General features: G+C 36.0%; 1 protein-coding gene and 1 long non-coding RNA gene across 3 annotated transcripts; one reads left to right on the forward strand and one right to left on the reverse strand.

The window, feature by feature from the left end:
• Nucleotides 1-495: 495 nt before the first annotated feature.
• Nucleotides 496-7,676, forward strand: LOC110797872 ((-)-drimenol synthase). 2 transcript variants are annotated; one of them, XM_022003000.2, is made up of 7 exons: nucleotides 496-654; nucleotides 3,844-4,120; nucleotides 5,803-6,175; nucleotides 6,290-6,508; nucleotides 6,615-6,753; nucleotides 6,860-7,111; nucleotides 7,199-7,676. In XM_022003000.2, exons 1-7 carry the CDS (start codon nucleotides 529-531, stop codon nucleotides 7,493-7,495), a joined length of 1,683 nt encoding a protein of 560 aa, XP_021858692.2. In that variant the 5' UTR covers nucleotides 496-528; the 3' UTR covers nucleotides 7,496-7,676. The 2 variants fall into 2 exon arrangements, with proteins under 2 accessions (XP_021858692.2, XP_056683474.1); XM_056827496.1 differs by lacking the exons at nucleotides 496-654; nucleotides 3,844-4,120 and adding an exon at nucleotides 4,560-5,387.
• Nucleotides 7,677-12,589: 4,913 nt separating this feature from the next.
• Nucleotides 12,590-18,485, reverse strand: LOC110797882 (uncharacterized). The gene is made up of 3 exons (XR_002535957.2): nucleotides 18,229-18,485; nucleotides 15,006-15,155; nucleotides 12,590-12,842 (listed from the first exon to the last, which is right to left on the reverse strand). It is a non-coding gene; the product is annotated as an uncharacterized lncRNA (long non-coding RNA).
• Nucleotides 18,486-19,994: the final 1,509 nt, after the last annotated feature.

Consider the following 19,994-nt stretch of genomic DNA (forward strand, 5'->3'; position numbering starts at 1 on the left):
CCACACGGTGTAATTTGTCGATGTAAGCATCGGACATTGCAGATCTTTCTTAATCGGTGGAGCTCGCGTCGCCTCATCGTTTGGATTTGTCATTGAATCGAAGCCCTAGCTCGTCTTTCACGGTTGCGGCTCTGTCTTTTCCCCGGATCGTTGTCTCCTTCTCGAGACTTGATTCTTCGCCGCTCTGATACCAAATAAAGAAAATAGAGATCAATTTGTATAAAGAACTTCTCTTCTTTATTGATTTAGAAACTTCTCAAAACTAAATCTCTCTTAATCTCGGTTGTATGAGACATCTCCTCATCAACCCTTTATATAGAATTTAGGCTACTCCCTATTTTCATATTTTAATTGGTTTTCCTTTTCCTAATCCTGATCTCTAAATAAGCTACTCCTTATTTAGATATCTCCTAATATTAATTGGAATTGTCTAACAAGCACTATATAAGAACTCCCAGTGCTAAGGTTGTAATGCAGAATTGAAACAAAAAAAAAAAAAAAGAGAAAAACAAAAACAAAAACAAAAACATGGAGCAAACTACTAATTATTGCAATGCTCATCAACACGATGAAACACACATTGGTCGTCCACTTGCACATTATCACCCAAATCTTTGGGGTGACCACTTTCTCAACTACACTCCCCCAGACGAGGTAACTGACTATTTCCTCCATTTTTCTAATCTCTTCTCACTTCTTTTCGTATTTTCCCACTTTAGGAACCAAATTATATTTAACTACTCCGTATTTTCTTACGTACTTTCTACATCTCTCTTCTTTAACATAAATTAAAGCTACTATATCTACATGGATGGTATTGGAAACACGTACTCTGGAATCGATTTTAGTTTTTTTTTTTTTTACTGCTTTGTACGCTTTTCTTTTTATTTCGTTTTAAAATAATTTTTTCGTTTTAATCCATTTAATAATGTTATTTACAAGCCAAAACAATAAGCAACGCTCTAAGGACGTTAGTTAAGTTAGAATCGATAGTAGTTATATAACATAGTTATCCATAAACATTTAATGCAAATTTAACTTTAATTAATGTAAACATATTATTATATCAAGTATATTCATTCCCTAAACTTTAATTTATTGATTTTATTGCTTCCCTCCTCTCAAGTCTCGACGTAGACGACCTCACAATATATGATGTCCACCCTTCTACCATTTTTTTCTCTGTTTTCTTAGTTTTTTGATAAAATATTGCCACCGTTTCTAATACATTCACTGTCTCTAATTTACTACTCCCTCCATCCCTTAATACTCGTACCGATTTGACCGGTGCGGAGTTTAAGACATTTGAATTGACTTATTAATTTAATGGTGTTAGTTGACAGTGGAATATTTTTTAATATTGTTAGTGGGAAATGTGTAAGAGGTGGGGAGTGGTGACTCTGGTGAGTGGAGTATGTGAATTTTTAAATAATTTTTTGTAAAGAATAGGGGTGTAGATAGGGTAGTAGGTAAGTGTGATAAATAATATAATATTGATAAATGTTTCTATTTATTGAAGCGGTGCAAGTATTAAGGGACGACCCGAAAAAAAAAGCGGTGCGAGTATTAAGGGATGGAGGGAGTATTACTACACCCTTTTCTTAACGCTTGTTATATTTTTCAACAATCATACTCAAAGTCCGATTAGAAATTGTAGTGATTCTCGTTGTATCATCGATTTGTCTATGCCATCAAGTTAATTGCAAGCAACACTCGTATATTCCACATGTGACATAATATGGTAGGGCTAAAACAACCTTGATAATTTTTCCAAAAGTGGCTTTTTTAAAAAATACTGAAACGAACTAGATACGTTCATTACAAAATAATAATTTTATAAAGATTAAATTTTTTGTTTTAATTAGTCCAATTTCGTCTCAAAATAATGATTAGAGATGGATTTGAGACAGAAATAGAGCGTCCCTTTAATGGTCATCTCAAAAAAATTTGAGAAGGAATTTTAGCAAATCCATTACAAAATTGAGACGAAATTTTTGAAACTCCATATAGAGACAAATTTTCCATCTCAATTTTCATTTAGAGACAAAATTTTAGTAATCCGTCTCAAATTTGTAATGCTTATAGAACCCGTCTCAAAGTTTGTCTCTAATAATACATAATTTTGTAGAGATCGTGACAACATGACCTTCACTATCTATTTGGCATGCATGTTAAACGAACAAGTACGATATAACGTTCTTATAATGTCATTTTAAAAAAATCAACCACAATTTCAACGTTTGCGAACAACTACTTGTACTTTTATTTTCTGTAAATTAGCTTTGAAGTTTTAACTTTTGCAAATCATTACCATTTCACAAGAAGAAGTTCAACAATTTGGTGGGAGACACTTTTACATACGCTATATTGAGAGATGGTAGTGAAAATGTGAACGTTTACGTATTAGCAGTGGTTAGCAAAAGTTGAAACTTAAACGATACTCCCTCCGCCCGTTAATACTCGCACCGGTTTAATTTGATTGGACACACTTGCTAATGCACAACTTTGACCACTAATATCTTTAACTACATATTTTAAAAACTTATAAAAATATAAATATTTTAAAACTATATATTAAGATGAAGCCTACAATATACTTCATCCGTTTTTCAATACTCGCAACGTTTGAACTTTTTACACCATTTATAAAATCTACTTTGACTATTTTTTGTGTTTTTTATATAGTATGAAACATAGTCATGTGAGATCTTGTTATACTCGTCTCAATGTGTATTTTCAAAATATCAACTTTTTATAATATTTGAATAAAGAGAATTTAAGATATATGTGACCAAAGTTGTGCATTGGCATGCGTGAAAGTAACAAATGTTGCGAGTATTAAAAAAGGGAGGAAATATTATATACTAGCATTTGTTTTCATATACTAGAAATAAAATATAGTCAAAATAAATTATGTGAATAGTACAAAAAGTCAAAACGGTGCGAGTATTAAGGGATGGAAGGAGGACTTAATAACCCTTTACAAAAATAAATATATAAAGTAATTAATTGTTCACAGAAGTTGAAACTTAAGAATTATTGAGTAGTTGATGGAAAACACCCTTTTATATTTTTTATATACACTTTTGTACTTTTAGTTTACAGTGAGCATATTGCACATGTGTCTCACGGTCTAATATATACTACCTTCGTTTTAAAATGATATTTACATTTTTCGTTTTAGCCCGTTTTATAATGCAAAAGGTCTTGCGCGCACAAGGTGTACAATAAATTTATTGTACACCAAGATAACTTTAACCCCCTTTTTTTGTAACTTTAACCTAGTTTTGATTAACTTTTATATTAGTAAAAAAAATTGATAGATAAATATTTTAAAGGGTTAAATGATTAATTTTATACATTATTAGGTATTTTGATGAAATAAGTGTTACTAAAATGAAAAAATTGTCACTGAAAAATAGATAACTTTTACATATATGCTTAACTTTTAAGCATTTTGAGTTAACTTTTACTCCGGTGCACAATATTTATTGTACACCCATTGTAATTAAGAATTTGTGTTTATAATGTTCTTTACATTTTGCTTTATTCTATTTTTGAACATGAAAATTTACCACCTTATCTTTCTTACCCCACAATATTTACAATTTTTCACTCACTTTCTCCTACTTTATTCATTTTTTTTCTTACACCCACCCACTTTTTTTCACATTTATCTTATTTTATCAATATTTTATTATATTCAACCAACTTTTTCATTTATGTTTTAATATTTGTGCAAATAGTAACTTTAAAGATGTTTATGAAACAGAAATAGTAACAAATAATTAAGCTTCATATATACTCATGTTTCTTCTATATGTGGCTGATGAATGAGTGTAGATTACTCAAAGACAAAGGGAGGAAGAGGTGATGGCGCTAAAAGAGGAAGTGAGGCGAAAGATTCAGGGTGTTTCTGAAAATCCAAAAGAAAGACTGATACTGATAGATGTAGTGGAGCAACTTGGGGTTGCATACCACTTTGAAGATGAAATTGAAGCCAATTTACAGCATTTTAACATGAGATATTCACAAGATGATGCTCGTTATGAGGACGATCTCCACTTCGTCTCCCTTAGATTTCGTCTCTTAAGACAACATGGCTTTTATGTCTCATCTGGTATGATGATATTCTCGGAATTATTTGAGTTACCTATTTTTTTAACCGAAAGTAAAATTTACAATTATCTATCTATCTACACTATATATTAAAAGACGTTTTTACAAATGTCCCCATGCCACGTGGTGTTCTCCCTCGATCCATAAGTCCATGATATTAATCCACTTTTATTTAAAAAATGAGAAACATGATTTGCATAAGATTCAAACCCGCAACCTTCAGTTCTAACACTAGAACATTAACCAATTAAGCTATAACATGCACTTTACATGATATGTTTGAAAAATTAATATTGATATAATATAGAATAATTATCTTGTGAAAAAAATTAAAACATAATTTCATTAAAGAATTATGATAATTAATTGTTATTCACAGACGGGTGATGATAAAGGTCACAATCTTACGTGTCGCAGTTTAATTGGCACATATAGGGGCCACATAGGATATGCGTCATCAGAATATTTTTACTACCTATGCAATATTTTTACTATGAAAATATGCAAATAAGGTTGTCGATATAAAGAAATTAGAAAATTAAGATTTTCCTACCTTTTTTGTAACATGTATAATAAGTTATATAAGTTAAATATTTTAGTTTTCAATTTAAATCATGATACATAAGCATGTCATGTCATCATTGTGACACGGCTTAAATATCGCATGTTGCGACCTTTATCATTTTCGTTCACGTAATTATTCGGGGCATTGCTCGGGCCAAAATACTATTTCAATTCATTATAAATGGTATTACGTACGTATGAAAAACATTAAGGTAGTGTTTAGATATAGGTATTTCATTTCAAATTATTCATTTCAATTCCTTCATTTCAATTATTGACATTCAATTCCAAATCACTTGTTTGGGTAAAACAATAACTCAAATTCCATCATTTCAGATTCATTGTCAGTAGAAAGAAATTAAATATATGTTCTATTTCACATTGAATGATTAACTCGCACCTAACAATGTAAAGATATCACTAATCCCCTTCTTCTTCAATCTTCCACCATCCTATCTGCAATTTTCATCATCCTTTTATTTATCAAAGAGAGGAAAAAATGGAGAAGTAAGATCTACGATAGAAGAACACGTGAATCAAATAGAAGATCCTACGGAGTATTAAGAAGTTGCATCGAACATTGTTTTGAATCAAATGGTCAGAGTAGACATCGAAGATGCATCTGATCGAGCCAAAGAGGAGCTGGAGACGTCAGGTGTTGGACTTTGGAGGCTTGGGCGGAGGAAGCAAGGACAGTAGTGGTGGTATTTGAAATGACATGGTTTTTAAAAGAATTTGAAATTATCATTTTAGGCTATTTTTAACAAGTGTGTGGAATTGGGCCAAATCAATTCCAAATGATTTGCATTCCCAAACACTGAATTTGGCCCAATTCCATCATTTGAAATGAAATGTCTATATCCAAACAAGGCATAAGTTTGTTACATGTAGCAACGTACTTGAATATACTACATACTAGTCAAATACTAAATATAATAAAATTAGGGAAATTAGATGGGTAAGAGAAAGTATATTGTATTTACGGGAGATTTAAATTGGAGGCCGTTAAATGGAAGATGTTAATTTTTCCATTTTAACAAATGAACTCGATCCTTATTTAAATTTGAATAAATATTTCTAATGCAATGTTGTGCGTGGATATGTTGAATGATGAAACAGATGTTTTCAACAAGTTTAAGACGGAGGATGGAAACTTCAAAGAATCCTTGATAGAAGATGCAGTTGGCATACTAAACTTGTATGAAGCCTCCTATCTTAGGGTGCATGGAGAGAACATACTCGACGAAGCTGTGGTATTTACAACATCTAAGCTTAGAGCATTGGTCGACCAACTAAGTGATCCCTTAGCAACCCAAGTCAGTCAAGCCTTGAAGTTACCCCTCCACAAAGGCGTCACGAGGCTGTTGTCTAGATATTACATTTCCACGTATGAAGCTGAACCTATGCACGACGAAACTCTGCTAAAATTTGCAAAATTAGATTTCAACTTGCTCCAAACGTTACACTTGATTGAGCTACGAGACCTCTCTAAGTACGTGATTATAACACTTTGCCCATGAATTGTATGTAAGGCATATATAGTAAGGTGTTGTGCAATGTGCATACGAGGAACAAAGGATAAAATGCTAACAATTTAATTAATTAGGTGGTGGAGAAACCTTAATTTTGGCACAAAATTACCATTTGCGAGGGACAGAATTGCGGAAGTATACTTTTGGATGTTGGGAACTTTCTATGAACCCAAATATGCATTGGGTAGACAAATATTTACAAAATTGTACAAGATGACATCAGTTATGGATGATACATATGATGCATATGGTTTCTTTGAAGAACTACAAGTTTACACTGATGCTGTCCAAAGGTAAGTCATCGGAACTTGAGTGATTTTTTATTCTTACATAATTTATTTTATTTCAATTTTTTTATTAGTACGTAGGGAATATATATAATTTACATTAATTAATTAGGTGGGACAAAAACACCATGAACCAACTTCCTGACTACATGAAGCTGACTTATGAGGCTCTTCTCGATACTTTTGTTCGATTTGAACAAGATTTAGCTAACCAAGGAAGATCAAAGCTCGTTCCTTATGTTCGAGAATTGGTATGTATGACAATTTTGTCTAAAATAAGGAAGATCAAAGATCCTCATTTCACTAATATAAAATCACTCGGCTCGCTTATAAAATCCAAACATTATGTTTTTGTAGATGAAAGCTCAATGTCGAGGATACTTTCAAGAGGCCAAGTGGTGCCAAGAAAAATATGTACCAACATATGATGAGTATCTCAATGATGCTGCCATTACAACGGCTGGCTACACCTTGATGTCGGGAACAACTTTCTTAGGAATGGGAGAATTTGCAACAACAGAAGCTTTCGAATGGGTTACCCAGACTCCCAAACCCGTCAAGGCTTCATGTATTATTGGGAGGCTTATTGGAGACATGGCTAGTTATAAGGTAATAAATTAAATCTCATAAGTAATAATTTATATATTGATTAAAAAGTTATTTATATTCTTTGGTGTGTAACATTTAAATTAACAGATTGAGCGAAAAAGGGATCATGTAGCGTCAGTTGTAGAATGTTACATGAAGCAATTTGGAGTAACTGAGGAAATTGCGTTGAAAGAACTTCATAATATAGTGGAGGATGCATGGAAGGATTTAAACAAGGAGATGCTTCGCCCAACAACATTCCCAAGGCCATTAATGACTCGTATCCTCAACCTTTCAAGAGTCATTGAAGTTTTCTATCGTCTTGGGGAAGATGATTACTCCATCGTAAGTCAAAATATGCAACAAAAAGTTCAACTTGTTCTCATTGATCCCATTGTTCTTTAAGCTCCGTAATGCCAAAAGATTTTCGACACCGCCAATAAGACTTCTTAAGCAACTGGTGTTGTAATTTCATTGTTGTAATCCAAGTGTTTTTCAATTTCTGTTTGCGTGTGTTCAATTGTCTGTTTGATTTAGGTTGTATTATAATGTACCTTCAAATATCAGATTTTTCTTAAAACAATAATTGATTATGGTCCCATTTTCAACAAAATATTCTACGTTTAATTACATATATATATATATGGAGTGATAGAGAGAGGATCGATCGTTAGTAAGATTATGGCCAAATAGCCCTTCAGATCCGTTGACCTTTATATATGTTTGGGTTCCCAATTGACTCTCAATTAGGCATGCTTCCAAAAAGCCCACTTGGCTATACACAACATAAGTCCATACCTAAATAAAGGCTCCATGCCTCATTCAAGCGGCCCACAGTCCATCAAGTAATAAATGACCTAATTACAATTACTACACAAACACTATAAATAAGAAGGTGCGTCCAATTCATTGTCTTTACACTTACAATTCTTTAGAAAAATCTCTCTAGAATCTGTACAAGTGCTTACTTAGGCATCAGAGCGGCTTTTCTCGGAAACACCCCTGATGCTAGTAACTTTGTCATTGTCCAGGTATATTTAGATTCCACACAATCAATCAAGCAAGATCTTCCACATCAACGAAAGGGCCTTCAATCCGAATCCCATTGTTTCAATACCGAGACAATTTGGTGCCGTCTATGGGGAAGATACTGCAAAGCCTTGTAAAACCAACCATTTTTCATTCAAGAATGGATAACCTCCACGACTACGAGTCAGAGGACGAATCAGAAGTGCGTCCACAGCCGAATCGGACAGCGCGCACACACACAGTGGCCTCCAGACCTCCGGTCCCTACCCAGGAAGACTGACCGCGGCCATAACCATAATGAAGAACTTCCTTTTCAATGAAAAGGAACAGAATGCAATAAATAACCGTCGCATACACCGGAGAGTGAGGAGACATCTAAACCTGGAGCCACAACCTAGGAAAAGGCCTAGGATCATCTGACAGGGACTCATCTGACATCATGATGGACGGAAAACACCTGGAACACCAAGGAAAAGGACTAGGATCAACCAGATTGGTTCAGATCACCGACCCCATGGACCTTCCAAAGCGATGGGACAACTGCAAGTCGACCTACCCGGATCCAAAGTACAGTGCTTAGTAGGCTAAGGCCTTCGGTGTACGAGAGGATTGGTGATTCAAGCAGATCCAATGACCAACCTGGAACTAGCAGCCAAGCTGCCAGGAGGAGTAAGAGGAGCGCGATTGAACTCCTAGCCCCCGTGGCACACCCGAGAATTCTCACGCAAAAACCTCGGGAATCATAAGAGTTAGAGAGAGGCTAGGAAAGAAGGTAATGACGCCGAATTCCTCCCCATTCATTGAAGAATTAGTCATGGAAGAAATCCCGAAGGTCAGGCTACCAGCGCATCTGACATACAACGGAACAACCGGTCCGCGAGACCATGTAATCTTCTACGAGCAGCAGATGTATCTGAGCCCCCAATCTGAAGCATGTTGGTGAAAATACATCCCAACTACACTAACCAGGGTGGCAGGAGAATGGTTCTGATCGCTGCAGAAGGGTTCAATCGTCACCTTCGTGGATCTGAGCAAGAAATTCCAAGTTCAGTTCGTCAGCAACAACCGCCGTGAACGAACCACTGCGGAGCTTACATCGGTACAACAAGATATAAGCGAAAGTCTTCGGGACTTCACGGCCAGGATAATGAAAGAATCAACCAACATCCCTAACTTGTATTCCGATGTCGCAATCTTTGCATTGAAGCACGCGCTTTTGGAAGGAAGGTTCCGTGACAAACTGTCAATGAAAAACCCCACTAAAATAGTTGTCGTGCTACAAAAGGAGGATGCGTTCATCAGAACCGAAGAGTTCAACAAAGGTGCAACAAAGTTAAAAGGTTACTCGGAGCCGAGGGATACAAAAGAAAATTAGAGCAAGCTTGAGGGCAGCTCAAGAAAGGGGAAATAGAAGCTGGGTGCAAGAGCTATTATCCTGGAGAAGGAAGGGAAAAAGGGTGATCTGCAACACAAATACACCAAGTACTCCCCTCTTTCTCTCTCCCAAAAATAAATCTACAGCCTCCATAATCACGAGGAGAAGTGGGAGAAGCCAGCCAAGTTGAAATCCACGCACAGAAATAGAAATAAGTGGTGAAAATTCCACGACAATTACAGCCATTACACCGAGGAGTATCACCAGCTAAAGGATAATGTAGAGGACCTCGTCCGCCGAGGGTACCTGAAGCAATACTTGGTTGACCAAAGAGAAGGAGTGCTAGAAAAGGATAACATGAAGGAAATATGTCCTTCAACCAAGGTGCATTAAGTCTAATACCAAGGTTCAGATTAATTGCGAACAATTAATTCAGTGAGATCAAGTGATCGGAACAGCTATCTGGAGAAATGCTTCCGATCAGTGAGTTCTAATGAATATTAAGCTTACAACTTACTCTTGACCGAACCTACAAGGTCACACCAATGGCACGTAACAGATCACGGATTAAATGAATCGAAAATTCATTTAATAGCTTTTCGGGAATTAGTTTTGGAAAACGTATTATGCGATACGACCTTGCATCGGAATCGTATATCGTATCGTGAATATTCGTAAGCTGGGCGACACGAATAAGTCGTATCGTATGACGGTGATTCGTCGTATACGAAACGATAAATAATATCGGAAAGATATTAATCACAAATACGAAGGGCATCGGGAGCCAAGCACGCAAGCGTGCAAGGCCCAACGGGCCAGCGAGCTCGCAAGCAAAGGCGAGCAGCCAGCCCGCTATAGACACCTACTTTTGTCCCCATTCCCGAAAGGGAAGGTTCGATGATGAGAACATAAATCTCCACCTGGAAACGCATCTCCTATAAAATAACGAATCTCGATCACCCTTTTCATTTCAGCCAAACCTGCTATTTATAGAGACCTGCTAAAAATAGTAACTGCCATAACGGGTAGTTGTTAAAAGTGGCAAATCATAAAAGATAGAAATCTGTCAGATTTAGGTGTTGCACTCCAACATAAGTCCTAAAAGAGATAGAATCGGCAAAAGGAATTCTATTCCTGTTATAATTCGAAAATAAGAGTTACGTATTGATTAAATTCCTAACGAACCTAGAGTTCGTAACGGGCCCAGACGCATTCCGTCATAAGTTGATACGCACTAAGAAACTCAGATAAGTCTCAAAAGCTCCGTAATTAAGAGTCCAAATCTGACAAAAGGCTCGGCTTAGACTGTGAGGGGGTCGAAAAAGCGCGAGGCTAATGCGTGACCTCGTCCCTCGTGGGTGTGACGTTTCTTTTTGTCAAATCAAGTGTAATTGGATTTCCTGTGAGTTTACACCCAATTGACTAGTAATATAGGAGTCGCCATTTAGTTTTTAACGACAATGAGAAAAACTGACAAAACCCGGTTATCGTGATATAAAGGGAGTGCAATTATGTTTGACCCCACGGCGGCCGTAGGTTCCCTTGTGATCCCTGGTGTGGGGATCTCTCAATATACACCCGCAAGGTAGAGATTGAGGGTTCGGGGGACTGTAACTACCGAGAGGAGTACTCGCTCTTCGATAACTCCAGAGGCAGGATATCCTTACTAGCTCAGCATAAATAATTGAAGGGACATGCGTTAACTATTAAACTAATCTGAGTTGATTTTAACAATATGCAACATATAATACTAGATCGAGCGCGGTTATCTGATTTAGATTGTATTAAGGGACCTAGCATGATAATCCAATTTCCCAAAAATATTATCTTTATTAGTTTGATAGAACAATCAGATTTAATTAGTTTAACAGTTCATAAAAGGGCGAGGAAAGCATTTAAATTATGGAAAAGGGACACATTACGACGCACCCTAGAGAGGTGCGTCACGGTTCTCAGAAAACTAACCACTTTGACTTTGCTATTTCTCCTTTTATTTAACGAATCTCAAATTATGGGACAGGATACGTTCTGTTCGATTTTTGGATCGATTGCGACAAAACGCGTGATCAATTTCGCAGCGTGAGGCTTAGGGGTTGGAGTCAATACTCAGAATATGAATTGTGTGTCCTTTCACGTCGAACTTGGGGCTATTTTATAGAAAAGAGTTCGTGGAAAGATAGAATTGTAGAACTCTAATCCACGAGGAATTAGGAAAGAACACGTCCCAGGTAATTTCAGCGCCCAGGGCTGGGCGTCGAAGATTTCGGCGCCCAGGGCCAGGCGTTGAAAATAGGGTCTGGGCCGTTTCTTTGTCAGATTCGGACTCTTAGAATCCGGAGTGTATGAGACTTAATCGAGTCTTTTAGTGCGTATTAATTTTATGATGGAATGCATCTGGGCCCGTTACGAACTCTAGGCTCGTTAGGATTTTAATTAATACGTAACTCTTATTTTCGAATCGTATTAGGAATAGGATTCTCTCGCAATTTCTATCTCATTTAGGTTTTATGTTGGAGTGCAACACCTAATTCTGACATGTTTCTATCTTTTATGACTTGCCACTTTTAACAACCACCCACTACTACATTTCTAGTCAGATGCGACGCCTAAAATTGTTGCATTAGGCATGAAAATCCGTCGCATTAGACCTAACGCGACGCCAAATGACCCTTGCATCCGGTGGCGTTGCATTAGGCCTAATGCAACGCTCAGTGACCTGATGCAACGGAAAATTAATACCGTTGCATTAGGTTTCCACCTAATGCGACGGTTTATAGATGGGGTGTCGCATTAGTTCTTTAGCTAATGCGACGGGTAATTAAAGTAATGCGACGGTTTATTTAGCTAATGCGACGACTAATTTTAACTAATGCGACCGGTTATTTTAGCTAATGCGACGGATACCTACAATAGCTTCATGAAATAATGCAACGCCTTTTTCCTAATGCGACGGTAAATTTTTGTACACAAAAAACCCTTTTGGGCACCTAATGCAACGGTTCATGATAGTAATAATAATAATAATAATAATAATAATAATAATAATAATAATAATATTATTATTATAATAATAATAATAATAATAATAATAATAATAATAATAATAACAAAAGATTTTCATTGACTTGAAAAGTAATATTACAATATTAGTGCCCATATGACACCTTCATTACAAAATAGTTGTTCACTAATTAATTTGGTGTTTTTAATGACAAAAGTACATAAAATTAAAATCCATAGAAACAAATTCAATGTTACTAGGAATTACAAAACGACCCAAAACAAATAAGAGCCTCCACCGTCTCATTGCTAGATCTACATTTCTTCTCCATTTAGCGCACCATGCTCCTGCAAGTTTAAATCACGAATGAGCACAAGTTAAAGATGGTACAAGTTTAAATCCAAAAGGTGTTGAATGTGGGGCAATTACAAGAACTACTAATGTTTAAATCCCCAAAAACGGAGCAATATTGTAATAATAAGGGTGAAGCTGACAGAAAGCAAAGAACTCTTTTCCTGTTAATTAGTGAACCAAAACTTTCTGGTTAATTAAAAAAAAGATGGAAAAACTCAGAGAATCAAGAAAAAAAGGGTTGTTAATAACAACAATATTAATTGTTATGATCATAACACCAAAAACAAAGGCAATAGATACAAATCCAGTGCATGAACTATTGCCACCTAGCTACAAGACAAACAGCAATTGAGGGAGTTGTACTTGACAGTAACTCTAGGAATTAAGTAGAGAAAAGATAGAGAGAGAAGGCATTGTGTATTCTGAAGAGTGTAAGTGAGAGTTGTACATAAATAAGGATTGATGATTATTGATCGGGGGAGAAAATACGTTGCCCAGACAATACGCCATTGAAGACGTTCATAGGTACCAATCTGTGCATTCATTTCGAAAATCTCATGAAATTTACCCATCTGATATAACAGTTGCTCATAAATCAATCATTTTTATAAATTTGCATTCTGTGAGAGCACATATGATACACGTATATACCTCTAGCTAACTCAATAATTAACTGATCAGAATAACAAGAAACAATGATCAGACATACTAGGAGATGAGTAACGTATATACATTAGACCAGCAGCAACTATTAGATCAGCAGCAAGAAATTAAAGAACAAAACAGAAGCAACAAAACAGAATGCAACTATTAGACCAGCAGCAAGAAAGAACAAAACAGAAGCATCAAGAAAGAACAATTACAAACTATTAGACCAATAGCAACTATTAGACCAGCAGCAAGAAAGAACAAAACAGAAGCAACTATTAGACCAGCAGCAAGAAAGAACAAAACAGAAGCAACAAATACAAACAAAAATTGTACAGGTCTTCCTTGGACTACCAGCATCTACTGAAGCAACAAATACAAACAAAACAGAAGAAGAATGGATATCGGTTCAAGCTGGACAGGTCTTCCTTGGATTACCAGCATCACTAACAGTGGTTTTATATCTCAAGTGCAACTATTATCAAGGGTTCCGCTAAAAATGGAGGAGTTATGTTATGGTCGAAGGCTGACAATGGGTATAGCAGTACTATTAAAAGCAGTCCTATGACATGATTTATCTCTGCAACTACCATCTGATATATTTTTTGCAAATGGTCCTGCCTCTTCTTTGGTTGTTCTACCAACCAACAAACTCCCTACTTGAAAAATAACAGCATTAAATCACTGAATTTCTTCGACTGGTCAATTGATCATCTTAGACAGAAAACTTGAATTTCAACTACATGTTACATATTACATCAAACATATGTCATTATAGATCTATTTCCCAAATATCTGCAATGCCAAACTCTATATCTAAGACACTTCTTATTATGAGGTATTCAAGTATACTTCTAAACTTTTCTTTGAGAACATATCTTCACATTAGTAATGGACTACAATATGTAGCGAGAGTTCACCTTCACCGAGAAAAAAACACAAACTGTAACAACAAAAATAACAAGCAACTACAACTCAATCCCGAGAGTATGTACTATATCTACACATCCCAACCACCATGTTGTTTGTATATATATATATATATATATATACTCCCTCCGTCCCGGAATACTCGACCCGGTTTGACCGGCACAGAGTTTAAGGGACTTGAATTGACTTATTTAATTTAATAGGTAGTAGTTGATAGTGGGGTATTATTTTAATGTAGTTAGTGGGAGGTGGGTTAAGAGGTGGGGTTGGGGGAGAGTAGGGGTTGAATTTTTAATTATTTTTTGTATGGAGTAGGGGGTAGGTGGGTTAATAGGGGGTGGAGTGAGAAATAATATAATATTGTTAGAGTATTTCCATTTTTAGAAACAGGTTAAGTATTAAGGGACGGCCCGATAAGGAAAACAAGTCAAGTATTCCGGGACGGAGGGAGTATATATTATATATATATATATATACTTCCAGGCCGTCTAAAGTACCAACATAACCTATGAACGAGCAATAATTCAGTAATGCAGGTCATGAAATGGTAATCATAGATCAGAAATCTTATTACTGACCTGTCTTCTTCAAACCTACTGACTGGAGAGGATTAATGCCTTAATCTTGTAAGTTGTCTACAAACATCTGCCACAATTGCTGGCTTCTCATTACCAGGTCCCATAGATCAGTTCCCGGTTCTTTATGTGTCATCCATATGTAGCCTTGGCCTACAATATTTTAGGTGTATACAATCATCTTAGGATAAAAGGTGCATGCACAACTGCAATCAGAAAATGTAAACGGCCAATGTCTGAAGATCTTCATAAATAATCATATTCTATTGGTTCTTTTAGGCAAAACACCAGAAAATACACAATCAAGTGAAGAGCAGGAATCTCATGTCAGGTCATAACAATGTAACATAGCTAACTTGGTTGAGCTGGTGTAAACTGAATGCAAATTGAAAAACACAATTGAAAATCTACAATGTGAGGAGATTTGCAGAAACTCTACCTCTCATATCCTCTTTATGAGAGGATATTTGCAGAAACTCCATCTCTCATATCAGTACATATTAATTAAGTGATTCCTAAATAATTAAAAAAAACTTGAGAATATAAATCATAAATATACAAACAATGCAAAACAATTCAACCACATACCAGCAAAAAACATACAAAATAAGTAACTAAATGAATTCAAGCAAATAATGATGAACTAGAAATAGTCAAACAAAATAAATGACTCCGGTAATTGCAATTGGAAAATTTCTCGATAAGTTAATGATACCAGTAGCTTTTGATGATGCATGTAGCTAACGAACAAAAGCAGCAAATCAATTTGATCAACTTTCAACAAATTAGGGTTTATGAACAATTTTCAACTAATTAGGGGAATTTGGGTGTGAATTGAAGATTTAGGAGAGAGATTATACCATTAAGTCAGAATTTGACATAATTTCAACAGAATTCGAGCAATTTTCGAACAAACCTCCAAGCTTACAATCTGGACAACGAACGAGTTGGCCAATTTCGACCAATTTTCGAATAAATTATGGTTTGTTGGAAAATCTATGGAGGGTTTTGGAGGAGATGTAGGGGAAGAGGGAGAAGTTAATAATTTAAGCTGAGAGTGACTTTGGGAAAAAAAAATGAGAGATTATGATTTACAAGGGTTAAGATTTTGGGTATGATCAAAGAAGACGATTCAGAACTTCTTATTTTTAACTTTTTATCAAGGAGGGCGAAATTTCATTACTCGCCCTTTTTAAATGGAACTAATACAACGACATATTTTCGCCCTGTTTGATATATTTTACAACGGCAAAATTAAATTCGCCCTTTTTGTTTAAATATTGTCGCCCTTTTTGATGTCTTTTTTTGTAGTGTTCACTCCATTTGGCAGCCATCCACCACTCCGTAATTTGGTGCAACCAGGCAGTCTCAATAAGGAGAAGATATTATAACATGAGTAGCAGGCATGCAATCAAGCGGAAACATTGCAAAAGATACAAATAAATAGCTAATACTTAGCAAGTTGCACATAAGTTATTCAACAGAACAGAGTGACTCAAATAACAAGCTATTAGCGGTTTAATGCATGTTTGATGAGCTGAATCATTAATTACTACTCATGTAGAAACAACTTATGACCCGTCTGATATGAGATAACCAACAACATAATGGTTTAACCAAAATGCAATGCTTTTGCTAAAAATGAAAGCATGTTTTAACAAGTGAGTCTTCAGATCGATCCTATTGCCACTTGTGCAAAGTATATGAACATGGTAACATATTAAAAAATAATCAAGTATAAAGATAAATTATTCTCTTAACAAAGTGAAACATGTAGTTAAAAATCAAATAGTATTGATCCTATGCAAATTTTCTCCCTTCTAACAAATCTCTAAATGGATCATCACTTAACATTGTAGAAACCGGCAATTATGTAGCTTATAATATGTAGTTAAGAATTACAGATCGATAATCTCCACCCTATATCACAGAAGAGGTGCACTTCTCTTCACACTGTAAAATGCGCTTTTAAAAGCCTCTATAATTAGATCAGGTATAACCGTATAAGTTAAGTCCAGTCAGACAGTGATTATCTTTAGATAAACAACAATATTACACAATAAAAGAGAATCTATTAGAATTAGATCAAACAATAAGATGCGGCATGCAAGGCATGGTAATAAAAGGTCTGTTTTTTCTCAGTAAGGAGTTAAAAATGATTTAATGTATGCATGATTAAGGGAAGACAACAAGTACTAATTTCCATGTCTGGTAATGGCAATGTTAATATGCAATGATAAAAGGTCAAAGTTTCTTGAACAGAATTACAGCACACTAGTAGACAGTAGCTATTCAAGAAGGCAGTGAATGCTACATTGCTAACAAAAAAATTACTCCAGAAGCTATAACTCTTGAGTTCAAAATCCTACTTTGGTGGAGTGTGAAGAGATTCTAGGAATACAGAACCAGAGGTCCCGTTAGTCCTTAGCGCTTACGAAGTGGAACTATGTTGACCCGGGAATTCACTTTTTCTGAAGTCCTAGTGTCAGATACTTGACTTGGGACGTGGTTACTACACCTAGACACTTCACTTTTGAACAAAAAAATATGCAAAATTTTCATAAAATTGGATGTCAGTGTCTTCTAGGCTTCTAATTGTATATAACCGGTCTTCTCAGTCACCCATGCCTTCATCATCTACCCTCTTCACACACCCATCTTAATTTTTCTTAATTTCTTATTTCACTGTAGTTTTCTTAATTTCTTCTCAAAATTGCAATAATTAGTAAAATTTTGCATAGGGAAAGGGGGTATTTGAAAAATATCAACCTCAATTCTCTCGTGGACTTTTGCCTAGATACAAGCAAAATATGACCCTTTTATTATCAACATTTTTTTCCAGAATATCCCAATACTGAGTAAACAGCATTCCCCCTTACTCTGATATCCATAACAATATACCCCTTTCTAATTAATTTGGGAATTTGGGGGAAAATTAAGGGGTATTAATCTCAACTAATAACCAGTCTTCTCAGTTCTCACTGGTGCTCAAAAGCTAGCCTTCAATCAAAGTTTAGTAAACTAAATCAAATATCACAAATTTAGTAACTAAGAATATCACAAATTGGCTCACAAATCAAATATCACAGATTTATCAAATATCACGACTATTCTGCCTTCCATCATCAAAGTTCAGTAAACTAAATCAAATATCACAAATTTACAGAATATGCTCCAATAATCAACTATGAAGAAATTAAAAAAAACAAAGTGTAATTATACATACCGTGAATTCCAGACCCTCCTGTTCGAACTATTATGCGAAGCCCAAATCAACCCTCCTGCTCGATGAACAACAATCAAGCGACGTGAGAGAATGTCGCAGCCCAAGAAATTCGATTAACGTCGAACCTAATTGCGAATTCCAGACCAAATAGTTTGAATTTGCCAAAATTTTGATGAAACCCTAAAAACTCTATCCTTTTTTCTCTCAAGTCTCTCTCCTAGAAAATTAGGGATTTTCTTTTGGCAGTGTTTGGCTGTTTGCTTGTGTGTTTTATTTTTATTTTTATTTTTATTTTTATTTTATTTTATTTTTTTACCGAAAATTAAGTGTGTGGTCAGGTTTTGAAATTTTGGGGAAATAATAGAAGGGAAAAAACTAAAATAGTAAGCGCGGAAATAACGTAAAATGGGAGGGAAAAAATAAATTAGCATACCCGTTGCATTAGCCTAATATACCGTCGCATTAGCCTAATATACCGTCGCATTTGACCATCTATTGCAACGGCTGCCAACTACCGTCGCATTAGCCCGAATTTCTGAAATCTTATACAAGACACCGTTACATTAGCCCCACCTATTGCAACGGTTCTCAATAAGGTGTTGCATTAGCCTTTTCTATACCGTTGCATCTGATCAAAAATGTAGTAGTGACCCATTACGGCAGTTACTATTTTTAGCAGGTTTCCATAAATAGCAGTTTTCTATAAATAGCAGGTTTCGGGTGAAATGAAAAGGGTGTTTGAGATTCGTTATTTTATAGGAGATGCGTTGTCAAGTGGAGATTTATGTTCTCATCATCGAACCTTCCCTTTCGGGAATGGGGACAAAAGCAGGTGTCTATAGTTAGCCCCCACTTTGACTGAGTCTTGGAGTAAGACGATGGTCAAAGTATTAGACGGAGTGCGTCACACAAGTCATGGTGACCTGTTTTTTACGAGGGTCTCACATGCCCCCGAGTGATAACATTTGACTTAAGGGTCATCACTTGAAGTGTCGACATATCCCTCACGTGTCATTGGGATTTGTCAACGGATAGTATAGAAACTCCCTCACTTTGTCATTGGAAGTATCTAAAGAAGCGTAGAAACTCCCTCACTTTGTCATTGGGAGTAGCTACAGATGTTTTCGAAATCAAAGCTATAAAGTGTAATTGGGCCTGGCCAAGCCCAACCACGAGGTAAAAATGTTTTTAAAGATTCTCATTTTCAGGGCTAGCTAAACGAGAAAACCCCCTTGTGTTTATGGGACGTAAAACGAAGGAAAATCCAGCACATCGTTCTTTTTTGGAAAAACGGAAAACCAATCCTTTTAATTTTTGGAAAAAAGGAAAACTACTCACATCGTTCTTTTTTGGAAAAACGGAAAACCAGAAAAAGTTATCGCTGCAGCGACTAAGGACCTGCGCGGTTAGTGACGCAGACCCCGCCGGCTAAAGATGGCGAGCCTGTCCGCTAAGGGTGGACACCCCGTCCGATAGAAGTGGACGGATCTGTTTTTGAAATTTGAAAATAAGGACCTACGCGGTTTGTGACGTAGACCCCGCCGGCTAAAGATGGCGAACCTGTCCGCTAAGGGTGGACACCCCGTCCGATAGAAGTGGACGAATCTATTTTGAAATTTGTTTGTGCTTTTTGAAAATAAGGACCTACGTGGTTTGTGACGTAGACCCCGCCGGCTGAAGATGGCGAGCCTGTTTCATTTTGTTTTTTTTTTTTTTTTTGAAGATTCTTTTTTCGAAAACTGAGGACCTGCGCAGCAGACCCCGCC

Source organism: Spinacia oleracea, chromosome 4, assembly GCF_020520425.1.
Source record: "Spinacia oleracea cultivar Varoflay chromosome 4, BTI_SOV_V1, whole genome shotgun sequence".
Classification (NCBI taxonomy): domain Eukaryota; kingdom Viridiplantae; phylum Streptophyta; class Magnoliopsida; order Caryophyllales; family Amaranthaceae; genus Spinacia; species Spinacia oleracea.